Consider the following 17,317-nt stretch of genomic DNA (forward strand, 5'->3'; position numbering starts at 1 on the left):
TATATATATATATATATATATATAAGGAAATAATGAAAAATATACAGTACATTAAGAAGCCAACCAAGTATTATATAAATAGCTACTAATAATTACAAAAGTTAAGGAGCCTATTAACATCTTGTTAATAATACTTAATAATAATAATAATATTAATAATAATAATGACTTGCAGTAAACATTAATAAACACCATTTTTATTAGGCTATCAATATTGTTAATCCCCCTTTTCATAATTCAAAGCACAAACAAATTGCTGTGAGACAACATGATCAAAATGAAATCTTGCACAAGGTTTAATGCAGAGAAGCACATGGTAAGAACTGTGGCATATGCTAATAAGAGTAGATATTAAGGCCTACATTTTTTACAACACTGTAATATCAACTTATGTTTCATACCACAGATGATGTTAACAATGTATATACTTCATTTGTATTTAGACTATAGTATTATATGTTAGGGGTATAGAAGGTAAGGTACTCTGTGGAGCCTTTTGTCCTATATTACACACTTCATATACTGTCTTGACATGAGCACACAAGTAGAATAAATTTTCAGAAGCCTGTGTGTGTGTGTGTGTGTGTATGTATGTATATGTGAGTGCCTAGCAGTGTGTACACATTTATGTGTACTCTATTTACTTATCTAGACAACAGGTCCAGGCTCGAAATTTGAATCTGTCAGTAATATTTGAATAGATTTCAGTTCAGTTGTTTTTTAGGTCTATCTTATTTCGCAAAGTTCAGCATGTTTATTATAAATACTTCTCAATGTGCTTGTCATGATGAACCTTACCAGTAAAGTAGGTCTGGACTAAGATGCAAGGCAATATCACACTCACCCTAGCAACCTCAGATCAGATTGATTATTTTTTGCTGTGTCAAGTGGCAAAAGTGTAGGCCTAAAGTTATTATTTTTTAAATTAAATGCCTATGATCTTTTGCTCATGTCATCTGACCTCACAAATATACAGTATATGTTTACTTACAAATACTGTAGCCTATGTATTCTATGAAGGGCAAAAAAAAAATATATTAAAAATGATTTTTTTTTTCTTTAAATATATTTAGGTGCCTATTAATGATTTTACTTGTTTTTTTTTGTGTTTTTTTTTTAATTACTATTAAATAAATAACGTTTTTATTTATCTGGTGCTTGTTTTGTGACAAATTGTGCTATCTATTGAGCTGCCAAATGTTCTGCGCATGCGCACTTCACTATCGCAATCTTCTTCATATACAGTATTAATGCTAATTTTCTGACTAGCAAGATATTAAAATATGCTATATAGTACGTTGGAAGCATTTAATAACAATACCATTTATCTCTATCAAAATAAACTACCCATAGTTTCATGTTGACGCATTTAACACTGATAAGGCCACACTAATAAAGTTAAGAAAACATTTGATATGTTTTTTTTTGTTTGTTTTTTGAAGAAAGTGCTAGTTTGATACGTTAGGACAAACCCGGCGTCCGCCTGTATAAAAATGCCGGCTGTAGTGGGCTGCTTTTCCGCTTGCTGTGCTTCTGCCGGCCGTCATGGCGTCGGCAGACATTAAAAAAGTGCTGGAGCTGAAACTTCAGCTGAAAGAGAGCACCGAAGGACACACGGTATTTGTTTTGCTCGCACTTTCAGCTCACAACAAACAGGAGAACTAAACGTTTCTAGTATGTGGAGCTCAAAACACAACTGTAAGCTCCTGAGAGTGGAGTTTTAGGCAGCTTTTGTTTGGAGCATGCAAACCCCATTTGTGTTTGTATGTGTGTATGATTTGCTTAGGATTTCTAGTGTGCCTGAAGGAAGATATGAATGAATCAGATATATAATATGAGGCATATAATCAGACATATAACATGAGGCATATAAAACAGAGGAATAGCCTACAGGCTTGCTGAGCATTGCTCCAGGCTCCACATGTGTATAAATGGTGTACAGTTTTGCTGCAATTCTTGTCTTCAAGGTGTTTAGTGTTGAGCCACTTTCACGGCTGGTGGTTTAGGTTTGTGGTGTGTCCTCCTTTTTTGCTCCTACTTGAGTGAGAACATGGTAGAGGGGGTTGGGATGCTGGTGTCCTGGCCTAAAAATACTACAGCAGTTGTCTCTCTGCCTGTCTAGCTGTCAATCTAAAGGAAAGCATTAGAAAGCACCAAAGCAATTAGTTGTTCTGTATGAATTTGCAATGATTACGTGGTTGCTTTATAAGTCACAGCATGTTTTTTTTTTTTTTTTTTTCGCCCCCGAATCTCCAAATCCTTGGAACATTTTGCACATGCATGGCAGCTGTTCTTTTACAACCTCTTTAGTTGTAGGGGTGTAGTGGCATTGCCCAATTATAGCACTTTGCCGGTGGGGTAGCTGCATGTGTGCTTTTTGCCATACATAGAGACTGCTTGTTCAGCACAATCTCGCTTTCTGTTGAAGTGTCAAGATGGACCTGGCAGCACTCCTTAAATGGAGTGTATTGGATTCCTGTGTTTAAAAAAAATCTGTTAATTAACTATACCAAAAAGGATTATAAAAATTCAATGTCTATGCTGTCAGTAGAATAATTAAACATGAATACTATAACCTTCATTATGTCTTGATTTATACACATGGTGAATTTTTTTTAAAAACTGCAGCTTGTGAAGACCTTGAAGAAGCTTCAAGAACTGGACATAACCCTAGAAATTCTTGCTGTAAGAGATAATGATGTGTTTTTCAAAATTTCTAATAAATACCGTGCTAATTTGAGGTTGGTGAAAATGTGAACTTTTCTCATGGAATTAGGAGACTGGAATTGGTAAAGTGGTAAACTCCTTTCGTAAACATGATGATGCGGGGGAAGTGGCCAAAACATTAGTGCATCGATGGAAAAAACTGGTTCCGAATCCAAGGTAAGGTATTTTAAAATACTTTCTAATCATTAAATATGAAGAATGCTATATTCACAGTATCATTTGGTATAATGAATAATTTTCTTAATATTTAAGTATTACCCGGCATCATCCTCTGTCGCCAAAGGAACCATCTAAGACTGAAATTCAACAAACAGACCAAGAAGAAAAGAGTCAGGCTTCACAGAATACAGTCTGTCCTGAAAGGAAGCCTAAGAATGAAAACTCAGGCTCAGAACACAAACTTTCAAAGAATGTTGATGGTAAAAGTAAAGTGAAACCAATTGCAGGCAAACTGAAAGATTGCATAAATAATGACAAGAAAGCAGACACAAAGAAAGACTCTGATGTGGGCCTCATATCACAGATTTCAATCACAGGTGGAAAATTAATCCAGCCAAAGGAGAAATCAAACAGCAACTCGCATACAGAGCGAAAAGATGAAGGCAAGCATAAAGTTTCTGATGTAACAAATAAGCATAGGCCTAAAATGTCCATGAAAGGCAAACATAGCTCTTTGAAGGAAAGTGAATTGAGTGAAGAAAAAAGGGACAAAAAAGATGAGAAAAGGAAAGAAAAAGCAGCTGGGATGGAGAAGGAACTTGAGAGCGATGACTCTGAAATGCCCTCCATGTCTTTTGAGGAATACTTGAGTTATGATCTTGAGGCTCCAAAACGGAAGAAGAGATCGTGTGAAAGTAAGAACCCGAAGCGCATTAAGGTTGAGCAAAAACAGGATGACAAAATGCACAACTCCAGCACAAAGTCAGGAAAATCCATAACAGAAGCCCCAACTGCAGTGGTAAATATACAGAGTAATTAATTATGATTCATAAACTATGGCTGTTTTCATATTTGTTAGGATGCATTTTATTTCTTAGGTCTCAAAGCGATGTGTGATGGACTTGCTCAATGTGCCATTACCCACAATTTCTCCTGAGTGTGATGATCCTTCTCAATATCAGTACTTTACAGAAAAGAAAGGTTTGTCATTGTTTGTTCATCTAAACCAGGGGTGTCCAGTCTTATCCGGAAAGGGCTGGCGTGGGTGCAGGTTTTCATTCCAATCAAGCAGGAGCCACACCTGCTTCCGCCTGTTTAATCAGTTAATCTTGGCTTTCAATAGACTTGGGTGTGGCTTCTGCTTGGTTGGAATGAAAACCTGCACCCACACTGGAACGTTCCAGATAAGACTGGACATTCCTGATCTAAAATGTTTACATCTACTCTACGTGGTAAAGTGAATTGTTTTTGTAATATTAAGTGACTATCTTTCAGACAGAGATTAAGAACATTTCCAGGTTGCCAGTTTGTCAGTTTCCTGTCAGCCAAGAACAGGAAACTGATGCTACACTAAGCACAGACTCACTATTGAGGTTAAAGATCATAAAACATCACATCACGCAGTCTTTTTTCCAATCTTCAACCGTCCAGTTTTGGCGAGTCTGTGCCCAGTGTAGCGTCAGATTCCTGTTCTTGGCTGACAGGAGTGCAACCAGATGTGTTCTGCTGTTGTCGGTTATCTGCCTCAAGGTTTGCTGTGCTGTGCATTCCGAGATGCTTTTCTGCTCACCACGGTTGTAAAGAGTGTCATTTATTTGAGTTCCATTCTGTGTAAACTCAAACTTGCATAGCAGTTTCTAAAATATTCAAACCAGCCTGTCCGGTACAAGCAACCATTCCACAGTCAGAGCCACCCAGAACCAGTTTTTTTTTTTTTTTTTTTTCCCATTCTGACATTTGATGTGAATATTAACTGAACCTCTTGATCTGTATCTGCATGATTTTAAGCTGCCACATGATTGGTTGATTAGATAACTGCATAAATGTACAGGTGTAGAGATGTTCCTATTAAAGTGGTTGGTGATTGTATATTTGTATTCCATCTCGCAGTTGAAGAAAAGGCTGCCGAGGTTTGTGAAGAAGCCCCAGTGTTTACTGGTCAGAGGCTGAATAAGAAGATGCAGGTGTACTCTGGGGCTAAGGTTGTGTATCTTCCAACCATGATGACCTTGTACCAGCAGTGCATCCGAACACTGCAGAACAACATTGATTGTAAGTGATCTGGATAAGCGTCTTTTGGTTCTTATGATCTGAGTGATGAATGTCCGTTTTTCTTCTTCTTCTCTCTTTGTAGCACTTTATGAAATTGGAGGTGTGCCATTTGAAATTTTGGAGCCGGTGCTGGAGCGGTGTACGCCGGAGCAGCTGCTGCGGATTGAAGAATGCAATCCTGTAGGGGGTTAAAATGAGGAATACACACATCATTTAGACTACTGTCCACTCATTTTTTTTGCCACGTGGGCAAGTTTTGCCTTTAACATGCTTCTAGGCATTGTGACAGTGTTCAGCTGAGGTTATTTCGATTTTAAAGGCTAAAGTTGATTGTACAGCTAATATTTGGAAATAATATAATTAGGCAGTCTGAAGACAATTCATGACTATATGAATTTCTTTATATTTAGTCTAATGGTCAGCTACTGTTTAAAGTCAGGTTAATATTGCTTGTATGTTGGGAGTACTGTACTGAGTATAATTTGGAAGAAACTGCCTTCAAAGCAATTGAATAGTCAGTGTGGCTTTAAAGCAGGAAGATTAGCTGTAGGAGCAGTCGTCCAGTAATCTTTCACCAATTTACATGTGAAATAGCTTTGTGCAAAAAAAAAATTTTAACAGAAGTAAAATGAGATGACATGACGTGCCGTGCGCTGGTTCTAACTTCTGGTTTTAACTTCTGTTTTTTTTTTTTTTTCCTTTTCTTTTTTTAACTGAAGCAGAATTGTTCATGTGATCTCCTTCAATGCATTTGCCATGCAGATGTACATAGGTGTGACGGATCACCTGTGGGAGAGGCACTGCATTAGGGACTTCAGGAATGCCCAGCTAGAGGAGTACGAGTCCTGGAGGGAGATGTATCTCCGGCTATTTGAAGAACGAGAACGCAAATTCCAAGCGCTCACCAAGAGCATTGTCTCTGCTCATTCTGGCAAGCCCAAAGGTAACTGTTGAGTGATTGGGCCTTGCAATTGTACCCAGGTCCAACACTAATTTATTCTTTATTCGAACATGCCCTTTTTTATTTTATTTTTTTAAAATTTTATTTAATTAATTTATTTTTTTGGATCTTAAGTGGTTTGACAGCGTTCATTTTTAGCACACTGACGCCCAGAACACAATGTAATGCCATGCAGTACATATTGTACTGTAGTCATGTCCAACTTTAGACGCAATGCAAATAGTTACTTGAAAGGGCAGTGATTGGAACTGTAGCTAGTAAGAAGAAACTTACTAGTAGCTAGTAAGTGTGAAAGAGTGGCCATTAGTGTCTCTGCTAAATAAATTGGATAGCTCATAATTAGGCTACCGCTGGCATTTGCTTGCCTGACTGTCTGTCAGCTTGGGCTATGAATAGTTTTAGTGAAACTATGGTGAAATGAAATGATGATCCATCAGAAGTCAACCAATCCTGGCATTATGTTTGTAGCAACCTATTGCACTCACTTTTATCTAACTCAGAATGTGCAGTATGTGACACTTGTTCAGCTGTCAGCCATGTGACATTATTAAACGCTGATGACCTTTTGGTTATGGCCTGAGGTGTGACTGCATTACAGAACCCTTGTTAGGACCTCAGCATGATTTGGTCTTTAACAGCTGCTGGTACTTTTGTCTTTAAAGGAAAGGTTTATGGATTTTTTTTTTTTTTTTTTTTTTTTTTTTTTTACATGGTTGTGTGAACAGATTTATTCCTGAAGTGTAAATTCTAACAAGTTGCCTGGTTGTATTTAAGGAATAGTTGCAGTGAATTAATAGAGTTTAAAGTAAAGCTAGACTATTAAACTATTAAAAGATGGACTTAAGACTGTTCTTACCAGCCCAATCAATTGATTTGATCGATTTATTTAAACTTTATTTATTCTGGAGCATTTTCTTGTTTTCTTGTGTCATGTCATCTCTTGGCTTTAGCTGGTTTTCCCAGCTGTGCTGTTTTTTTTCTGGCTCCTCCTCAGGAAGACAGGTGAAGATGGCGTTTATTCATTCAGCTGCCAAGCCGCCTAGAAACGTACGCATCCAGCAGGAACTCCACGGCACAGCAGGCCCTGGGCTCCCTCATGCCGTAGACAAGCTCAGGTCAGTTCTGACCAGATCTGTCTGACATGAGCTTAACCATCCATTAGGTTTGGTACCTGGATGAGGTGCTATTTATTTATCAGGAATAACGTAATGTAAATTTTTTACCATTATCGTTTTTTGAGTGTTTTAAAAGTCAAGATCACTTGACTTTTTGGAAGAGACTAGGTGTCTATTCGTTTTTCTCCCTGTAAAGACTGAGTGCAGTCATAGTTTTTGGTCAAGAGTTTGGTATCTGCGGATGAAATGCCTTAGGTGTGATTATGGTATAATGGCCTAAGAGGAAGGAAAACAAACTGTTGGTCTTTCTGAACTGAACTAGATCGTGCAGGAGTATGGACTATATGGACGCAATGGCTAATCTACACTGCCTGGCCAAAAAAAAAAAAAAAAAAAAAGGTCGCTGTTTGGGTATAAATAAGCAAATACTTAAGAGCCTATGACTGGATCATTACTGCATTGATTAATATGTTTCAGCTGGCAACAGTTCTTTTAACCTTAACTGATGCAGTGTGTAGCTTCTCATTTCTTAAACAACCATGGCAGATTATGTATCCCATGGTCGTGGAAAAGATGTTACTGAAGGGGAAAATTGTTGGCCTGCATCAAGCAAAGAAAACAGCTAAGGAGATTGCTGAAATCACTGGAACTGGGTTATGAAATGTCCAGTGCATTATTAAAGCCTGGAAGGATAGCGGTGAACCGTCAACTTTACAGCAGAAACGTAGTCGGAAAAAAATCTTGAATGATCGTGATCGGAGATCTTTAAAACGCTTGGTGATGTCACATTGTAAAAAAAATCAACAGGACAACTCACGGCTATGTTTAATAGTGAAAGTAAGAGCATTTCCACACGCACAATGTGATGAGAACTTACAGGATTGGGACTAAACAGCTGTGTGGCCACAAGAAAGCCACTTGTTATTGAGGCTATTCGGAAAAAATGACTTCAATTTGCTAGGGAGCATAAAGACTGGACTGTGGAACAATGGAAAAAGGTGATGTGGTCTGATAAAATCAGATTTACCCTATTCCAAAGCAATGGGTGCGTCAGAGTAAGAAGGGAAATGCATGAAGTGATTCATCCGTCATGCATAGTGCCTACTGTACAAGCCTCTGGAGGCAGTGTTATGATCTGGGGTTGCATCAGCTGGTCAGGTCGAGGCTCAGCCTCATTGTGTGGCAATAAAATGAAGTCAGCTGAGCACCTGAATGTACTGAATGACCAGGTTATCCCGTCAATGGACTTTTTCTTCCCTGACAGCACAGGCATATTCCAGGATGAAAATGCTAAGATTCATCAGGCTTAACTTGTGAAAGAGTAGTTCAGGGAGCATGAGGAATCATTTTCACACATGAACTGGCCACCATAGAGTCCTGATCTTAACCCCACTGAAAGTCTTTGAGATGTGCTGGAGAAGACTTTACAGAGTGGTTAGACTCTCCTGTCCTCAATGCAAGATCTCAGCCAAAAATTAATGCAACTCTGAATGGAAATAAATGTTGTGAAGTTGCATAAAGTTGATGAAACAATGCCAGGACGAATGCGTGCCGTAATCAAAGCTAAATGCAGTGCAACAAAATATTAGATTGTGCGACTTTTTTTTTTTGGCCAGGCTGTGTATGTTGCTGTTTAAGTTATTATTATTTTGTTTTAATAGGTCCTGTTCTATGCAAATGCTTCTAAACTATATTAGGCCAATATTTGTGGTCAAATTGAAGAAAAGATCCCAAAGTCATTATCACTGTTTGTGACTCTTTCTACTCAGTGGAAGAATTACCGAAAGTAGAGGTAGACCAGGCTTCACTGAGCCTCCTAAGCCTCTTAACACTGGATCAGGAGCCAGCCAGCCCCAAGACCCACGAAGGATTAGACGTGAGTAAGAGTGTCCATGTCTTTTAATATTTTAGAACAAGGATGTCCGATGATCTTCCGTCGTAGGAGGCCGGACGTGAGAATTGGACTGGAGCTGGAGGCCCTTGTTTTAAGCTACACACAGTGGTGTAAGGTACTATGTTCAGGGTTATTTTAAAACATTTTACTGTAAAAATTTACAGTAATTTGCTTCCAATAAAAATAAATAATTAAAAACCATGATCCAAACCAGCTTTGAAACTGAAGCAGGATGCAACCAAACACTGAAAGGTTAAGGGTCTTGCTCACGGACCTAACCATGACGGATTGTCAGTGCTGGGATTTGAACTCACAACCTGTAATGATCTGTAGCTCAAAGGCTTTACCACTGAGCCACCTCTTCCCTCAACTAGCTCGCACTGATTCAACCATCTCATTGAAGTGACTCTCATTACAAGACAAATTTCAGTGCTTTATAAAACTAAGGTTTTTCTAGCCTTTAAACTCCTGCCTAGAACATTTAGATATCCTACTATGCATTGCATTTATTGGTGTGTTACTGTAAACCAATGCACTGCTCTAACTGTAAAATAATAAAACAGTCTGTTGCTATAAAATAAATATTATACATTTACAGCAATATTTTTTTTTATAGTGAGGTACAGGTTTGTTTTGAGGCGCTTCATTTATATACATATGTGTGTGTGTTGTGTTGTTTACTCTTGCAAAAATGCATTCTTTAAGGGGGGAAAAAACCATCAGAATTCATAAAGCCTTATTGTTTAGTATAACATGCAAAAAATCTGTTTGATATGATTAAGAAACAGAACAGACAGATGTAAGATGTAAAGAGCAGTCGCAGAGAAGGAATTTTTAAAGTAAATGTTTCTCGTCCAGAGGGACTTGAGATGTTGAGATGATCTTATTAATTACACTGCACAGTAAGCAGAGGGACTTCATAGGACTGGTTCGCTGGATTGGATTTCAGAGGGACGTTTCTTTCCAGCCAGCCTGGTCGTTCTTCATTCAGTCTGTTGTGTATTGTACAGTCAGCCAAGCTGTTAAAATTTAACACGAAATATTTCAATACATTTGGTTTTGATGGTGGAAATGGTGGTCACTGATTAATACTGTAAGGATTTACTGATCCCGCTGTGTTTTTTTTTTTTTTTTTTTTTTTTTTTTCTTCCCTTCCTTCTCCTCCCTTAAATAAACATAGGAGTGGCACCAATGATGGCCAAGTCTCTGAAAGCCTTTAAGAAGCAGTTTGGACGCAGATGAAGGAAGAAGGATTGCGTATAAATACTTATAAACCCATCTGAACTATTGTAAGGTACTTTAATTTTGTCTTGATTTAAGAGATTATGTGCTGCTCTTTTTTTTTTCTTTTTTTTTTTTTTTAAAAAATACTTCTGAGTATATTTTTCTATATGAAAGGACAATTATGCACTTTCAATCTGCATTAAAACACACTACTGATTGTGCTGAAATGAAATGCACTGGCTAAATAAATGAAATCAAATTAAATATTTGCAATTAGTATTTGCATATGTCTTTCTTTGTGTGTTTGTGTATGCGTATATGACTATAGGCTACAGAGCTTGGTGTAAAATGCTTTGGCTCCATCTAGTGGTTTGTACGTACTGTTTGTGTTCCTAATTCCCTGCCTGTCAACCTAGCACTAAAGGAAATCTGGAGATCTGTGATGAGAAAACCTGTAGGATTTTTGGCAAAAACCTGGAGTCAGGCCAAGCCAACAAGAAAAAGCTCTCCAGTTTTTTTTTTTTTTCCCTTTTTTTTGTCATTGTGAAATAGGATGACTGTTTTTCAAACTGATACAGTGATATAAAGCATCAAAAAAATCTCTACAAACACACACGAAGGGATGTGTGTGTGAGAGAGAGAATCAAGTGTTGTACTCTGTCTTGTATGGGTTGTGTAGCTTGCTTTCCACTCTTGAGCATTTGTAGAGTTGGCTCTCAGTGTTTCATTCAAAGACTATACATACACTTGTCCATTTTATTAGGAACACCTGCACAGTCATGCAGTTATCTAATCAGCCGATCATGTGGCAGCAGCACAATGCAAAAAATCATGCAGGTGCAGGTCAAGAGCGTCAGTTAATGTTCACATCAAACATCAGAAGGAAGAAATAATAGTAGCAAAACTAAGAACATGAGAAAGTACAAAGAGATAAAAACAAATGAACAAAGAAAAGAAAAATAACATCTGGGTTTTAAATGAAATTAAAGCACTAAATGCCAGTAAGTTACAATATTTCTTGTTTTGTTGAAAGCATACATTTGTTAATGTTGATATATAATTATATACACCATACAGCCAAAAAGTTTGTGGACACCTGACCATTACAGCCATACATGCCTCTTCCCCAAACTGCTGCCACAAAGTTGGAAGCACACAATTATATAGAATGTCTTTGTATACTGTAGCTTTAAGATTTCCTTTTGCTGAAATAAATTAAGGGGCACAAACCTGTCCCAGCTTAACAATGCCCTTTGTGCACAAAGCGAACTCTGTGAAGACATGGTTTGCCAAGGTTGGAGTGGAAGAACTCAAGTGGCCTGCACAGAGCCCTGACCTCAACCCCACTGAACACCTCTGAGATAAATTGGAACGTTGACTGTTCTCCAGACCTCCTCACCCAACATCAGTGCCTGACCTCACTAATGCTCTTGTGGCTGATTTGACCACAAATCCCCACAGCCACGCTCCAAACTCTAGTAGAAAGCCTTCCCAGAAGAGTGGAGTTTATTATAACAGCAAAGAGGAACTAAATCTGGAAGGGGAAGTTCAAAAAGCTGATGCAGGTGTGATGGTCAGTTTCCATAAACATTTGGCCATATACTGTATATTAGTGTGGATCAGTGAATATAAATGAAATGAAGATGTCTTTCTGGCAAATTTCATTTGGTGTATATAAACTCAAAAAGAATATGTAGAATAGAAAACTAAATGTTCTCTGGATTCTGTATCCCCATTACAAGAATCACATGCATCACCCACATCCAAAAATATACTCAAAGTATTATTAACAGGGTAATATTTATGCAGTATTTTATGAAGTGAAACATTTACTTATATGGGAGTGTCCAAATGAAATGCTAGTTCCAATGTTTAATAGTTAATAGCTGCCTTATAAGATGATTAGTACATCTTTATCCAACATATATACACCATTAACAGAGATCATACAATTCTTGAAGGAGACGTTCTCAGTAAACGTATGATTAGCCTTAATGAACCAGGGATAGAACCCCAAACATATTCATTCTTATATTCATCTTCTGAACACATTTTTCTAAATTTGCAGCAAAATTCAGAATAGGTAATAAAATGATGATTCATTTCTAATCCAGCCATAACTAAACTAGAGTATAAATGTGGTCCAAAAAATTACTCTCTGAAAATTTCTTTTCTCGCTATAGATAGAATCTGCAGTTTTGCTCACACAGCCATGTGACTGTGCATGAAGGAAGCAAGTGGGTTAGTCCAGCAGTGATCGCGTCACTCTATGAATTTATACCTGCTTGGAGGATCTGGTGGTGTTACAACTTACCCAACTATTTCCAGTCTTCCTTCATCTTCTTTTCTGCAGTTATTAACACATACTGTAATGACACTATTATTCTTTGCAAATCACCTGCAAAAAAACCTTTTTTTTTTTTTTTCTGTGCACAGTTTGCACACTCAAATGAGCATGTGTTATGTGGAATCTTAGTAAACTAGGCCCTGACTGAATGCATGCAGGATTATTTGAAAAATAAACTACTGTCTTAGCATTCTTTCAGCAGTAAGTTCTTATGTAGTCTTTGGGATTTTCTGTTTTGAAAAATCTGTAGAATATGGTAAAAAAAAAAAAAAAAAAAAAGCCTTGAGTCATGCTAAACCCCCAAGAAATGACTCTCCACGTTTTTCCTTTTCTCCTTTTATTGTCATTGTGAAACAGCAGCATCTGGCCAGTGATGTCTTTTTACTTTTATAAGCCATAAGAGGTTATGAGCATGGCATTGTGCTTGAAATGTAACCATTTCCTATAATGTATGAAGTCATTTCTAAATTTTCACCTGTCCTTAATTCTAAGAAAAGTTTAAAAATAGAGAGGACTAAAAATACACGGTATAAGGCATTTCCAATACATAAACATAGCTGACCACAAGAGCTTAGCTGTTCTTTCGTTAGTAATATAAAGTAGGTCAAAGTAACTGGTATTTCTTTTAAATATGAGTGATTTCCAACATTGTATAACTTTGTTCACTCATGACAGAATGAAACTCTTTAAAAATCACATATCATGTCTTTGAAGTCTGGAGCTGGTAAAACTGTTAATCAGCAAAGATCTCAGAATGAAAATTTAAGTATATATCTTGCTTGACAGCTGGCCTCATTCTGTCCTCCACTCCTCTTTCAAGCCTGATGTCATCCTTTAATTGAGAAATTTCCAGAGTTAAAGGTGTGCACGGAGGTATTAAAGAGCAAGACAGATTGTATAGATTCTCTCAAATCAAACAAAACAAGGCAAAAAAGCATGTTTTACCAATTTAGTCTTGCTATTAAGTTACTAATCAGTAGAATTGTAATTATCTTGACTTAACAGAGACTTGCATGTGAGGAAGAGTGAGACATTAGCTTTAATGATTACCACAGGAAGAAGCTATTTGAGATATTCCATTTGAAAAACCACAGACTGTTGTTACATCATGAAGTGTAGGAGGGAGGCAATTGTTAAAAAAAACCAAACGAAAACTGTGCTATTACAAAACCTGGTTATTGCGCAATAATATATCTATATCTATATCTATCTATCTATCTATATCTATATATCTATCTATCTATATACATATATGTATTGCCACTAAACATCTGGCTTGCAGAACAAACCTGCCACTAACTTCTTTTCTAGATGTTACAGACTCTTACAATCATTTCCAATCTACCCTGTTTCCTGTTGCGCTCGTGAGTTCGTGTACACAGAACTGCAGATAGGCAGTGAGATTATAACCAGAAGCATTCTTATATTTATGGCCTGAGTTTTCGAGAGTAAGTCTACTGCCTATGTAACATCACAGTCCACATGCCATAGTGCAGCATGAGCAATGCAACATAATAATGCAATAGTTAATAATACTAGCCCACCAAAAAGGGAACACGGCATAGGAATGATATTTATGATAATAAAGTTTTCTTATTTACAGCATTTGGTGTTCCACGAAGATGAAATAATCACATTTGATGGCTCCATAAAAGGAGGAAGACGCTGCTGATTGTCAGAAGAAACACCACACTGCATCGGTCGCTCCGGATCTTCTGACCATTATTAGTGTCGCCTGTGAAGAAGATGTTTGTTGTCTCCTCCTGACCTGATAAGATCAGTAAGAAAAGTACAATTATTCAAAGGATATATACATGGTAAGGCCAAAGAGAAAACAAAGTAGAACAATTAATGGAGCGGACCCATTACATTGGCAGTTTAACAACAGAAAAAAAAAACATTTCATGACATTCATTTGCATCTTAAATGATAGATTAATGAGAGTTCTTAAATGTTTATTTCATTGTAATGTTGCAGCAGAAGTGAAAAGTTTAACATCTTTAGGTTAATAGGTTAAAACTCTTACTTTGATAAAACCATGCAATCTTTTACATTTTTTTGTTGTTTCATTTAAACTGGATTTTATGTCTTGTCCCTTGTTTTCATTTATTGTCCATTCATAAAGAATAAAGTCTATTTCAGCAACCAGTAGTTCCTGAGTTGTTTTGGTTCACCAGGAACTGTATCAGCTTGTTACATTTTGCCAAATTATTCATTGAACTAGTCCTGTTATTAGTTTTTTTTTTTTTTTAATTTAAAAAATGGCTCTAACTACACTAGCAAACATACATGTACAATATATACATACATGTTTTATAATGTACAGCTCTTCGAAATTGATATTAGGTGCACTGTATTTACTTAAACATGCTGAAATTCTGAAAATGTTTACAAGCTTTTCTCGATTCAATTTTTAGCTATTGATCTCATACCTGTCACAGTGACATTGATGAGATGTCCCATAGCTGTGGTCTCAGTGTGCTGACATACGGCTTTACACTGATAAAAGCCGGTGTCATTGAGAGTCAGCCGTGTAAATGTAACAAAAGCATCTCTTTGCCTGAACACACTTTCCCCGCTGATTTGAGTCTCGTTGATATGGATCGAGTATCTGTCCGGATCAGTAAGTGGCTGACATGACTTTTCTAACACCAAAAGACACCAGTAGACCGAGATGTTTCTACATTGCTGTTCGTCATACTGTGCTGAGCACTTGAGAGTCAGTGGCTGTCCCTCTGTTCCCCTTACTGGATGCCTTGAATATGTCACTTGCACTATGATATTCTCTGGAACAAAATGGTGAGACATGTCAAAGCAAACTCAAACAAGAAACACGAATGAATACCAGAATTGTTGAATTGATTGACTTTTTAAAAAAAAGTTTTTTATGAATATATTATTGAGGTTGGAGGAGATATAAAAGCAGGACTCACCGCTGCTTTTAGGTGTAGATGGAAATGTAGAGAGAGTAATGAAGAATAAAAAGAAAGCAGTGGAACTGCTGAGGAACATGGCTGCTCTGCTTGAGGTAGTACGCTGATCTGAGTGAGTTCTCACCACGCTCTGGGTCACTTCCTCTCACAAAAACAGCTTGCAGGACGTTGTTTCCCATCCGAAGGCTGAGAAAAAGAAGACTAGTGGTTCAAATGGACAGAACAGACAGACATATGATCAAAGTAAAATAAAGTAAAGCAAAAAAGAGCATAAAATGCAAATCAGTGAGAGTGCAGCTTTATGATATTTATATCATGCAGTCACACTGAAGGAATTTTTCGGATGGTGAAATATGTTCTTAGTAATTGAGCTGCAGTCTGAAAAATGTTCATGTGACTGGTTTCAACAGGGAAGTTTCACTCCAGCCGACTTGGACATTCCTTTTTCAATTTGTTATGCACTGTGCATTCGATGCTTCTATACATTTTCTTCTGAGGGTGAAAGGCTGAACTTCAAGTAGCTCATTTTTGTTCAATACACAGGGCAATCAGCCAATCGGGATGGTTTCGCTTCATGAATAAGACTGGCATCATTTGCTACAAATCGATAAGCACAATTTAGAGGCTTTTAATGAAATCAGGGAAATTCAGGGAGATTGCAACCAATTTGTCCTGAATATATTTATGCAAGTATTTTCCAGTTAATCTTATAAGGATTTTTATCCTGTAATTAAAATAAAGTTAAAAAAAGGAAATTATATTATGAATCATATTATTCACACCAATGACCAAATCCATGGAAGCCTTTAAGAAGCAGTTTGGATGCAGATAAAGATTTTTTTCCTTTAGTATTTTTTAAAAAAAACAATTATGTATATTTAATCTGCGTTACAACACACTGCTGACTGTGCTGTAATGAAATGCACAGGCTGAATAAATGAAATCAAATGAAATAACTGAGTATTTGGACACATCTGAGTGTGTATACATATTAAGTCTTTTTGTTCACTATGGACTATGACTATGGCCTACAGAGCTTGGTTTTGTCTCCATCTAGTGGATTCAAATACTGCTTAGAAAGCAGTGTTATTAAGTAGCCCCTTTTTTTTTTTTAATTTAGTTGAAGGTGAAAAGGTGGAGAGTATGAAATAAATTGCTTTTCACATTTCAGCTTATTGCCTGCTGATTTTACACACACACACACACACACACAATGAAAAGGTTCACTCTGAGAAGAGACGGGTTAAAAATAACACAGTGTGTACAATTGCAACATGTTTGATGTAACACAGTAAATGTGTAATGCATTTTTCACACACAGAATGTGTAAAGCTAATGAACATGTAACTGTGCTGTTCCTGCACAGTCTGTGTTGATATGTACGGATTTAAAAATGGGTTGAACCAGTATGAACCTGTACCACCATGTTGTACATCATGGCACAGGTATACACACACACACACACACACACACTAATAATTAGCTCTTGCACTTTGCCAGTTGTCTTTATTTACTAAAATGATAATAAAGCATTAACTTCAGCCCTGAGCCAGGAGGAGAACATGCTAGTGGTGCCTTAGGTGATTTTGAAACACACACACACACACACACACACACAAACAGACTACTGAGCCTTAGTGTGAGTAACAACCGTCTCATTTTCTATCAGAGATGAATTTGTTAAAGAGTGTGTCTTGTAGTCTCTCCACAGCTGCATCCCAAACCACATAGTCTTGTGATTAATAGCGTGTCAAAACAAATAGTATGCCATAGCTGGGATAAATATCCTTCTCTAACCTTTTCTAATCCTTCCTATACCCTAAACGGCATGTGAGCATACACAAAAGTGTGTCCAACAGACCGACAATATTATCCACAATAAGAAATACCCTTTAATAATCACTA

At 37.1% G+C, this 17,317-nt stretch overlaps 2 protein-coding genes across 5 annotated transcripts; one reads left to right on the forward strand and one right to left on the reverse strand.

Annotated features, from left to right (window-relative positions):
* The first annotated feature begins 1,408 nt into the window (after nucleotides 1-1,408).
* eloal (elongin A, like) lies at nucleotides 1,409-14,205 on the forward strand. Of its 3 annotated transcripts, XR_008301538.1 has the most exons (12): nucleotides 1,466-1,617; nucleotides 2,629-2,685; nucleotides 2,777-2,883; nucleotides 2,980-3,685; nucleotides 3,765-3,867; nucleotides 4,777-4,938; nucleotides 5,021-5,118; nucleotides 5,701-5,881; nucleotides 6,894-7,014; nucleotides 8,784-8,890; nucleotides 10,089-10,202; nucleotides 14,083-14,205. XR_008301538.1 is itself a non-coding variant. In XM_053233014.1 (11 exons), exons 1-11 carry the CDS (start codon nucleotides 1,546-1,548, stop codon nucleotides 10,148-10,150), a joined length of 1,767 nt encoding a protein of 588 aa, XP_053088989.1. In that variant the 5' UTR covers nucleotides 1,409-1,545; the 3' UTR covers nucleotides 10,151-10,400. The 3 variants fall into 3 exon arrangements, 2 of the variants coding, with proteins under 2 accessions (XP_053088989.1, XP_026795247.3); XM_053233014.1 differs by lacking the exon at nucleotides 14,083-14,205 and having other exon boundaries at nucleotides 1,409-1,617; nucleotides 3,774-3,867; nucleotides 10,089-10,400; XM_026939446.3 differs by lacking the exon at nucleotides 14,083-14,205 and having other exon boundaries at nucleotides 1,467-1,617; nucleotides 10,089-10,400.
* zgc:174945 (uncharacterized protein LOC793867 homolog) lies at nucleotides 12,800-15,768 on the reverse strand. 2 transcript variants are annotated; one of them, XR_003404260.3, is made up of 4 exons: nucleotides 15,413-15,766; nucleotides 14,912-15,265; nucleotides 14,081-14,247; nucleotides 12,800-13,311 (listed from the first exon to the last, which is right to left on the reverse strand). XR_003404260.3 is itself a non-coding variant. In XM_053233015.1 (3 exons), exons 1-3 carry the CDS (start codon nucleotides 15,489-15,491, stop codon nucleotides 14,111-14,113), a joined length of 570 nt encoding a protein of 189 aa, XP_053088990.1. In that variant the 5' UTR covers nucleotides 15,492-15,768; the 3' UTR covers nucleotides 12,800-14,110. The 2 variants fall into 2 exon arrangements, 1 of the variants encoding a protein (XP_053088990.1); XM_053233015.1 differs by having other exon boundaries at nucleotides 12,800-14,247; nucleotides 15,413-15,768.
* Nucleotides 15,769-17,317: the final 1,549 nt, after the last annotated feature.

Source organism: Pangasianodon hypophthalmus, chromosome 3, assembly GCF_027358585.1.
Source record: "Pangasianodon hypophthalmus isolate fPanHyp1 chromosome 3, fPanHyp1.pri, whole genome shotgun sequence".
NCBI lineage: Eukaryota > Metazoa > Chordata > Actinopteri > Siluriformes > Pangasiidae > Pangasianodon > Pangasianodon hypophthalmus.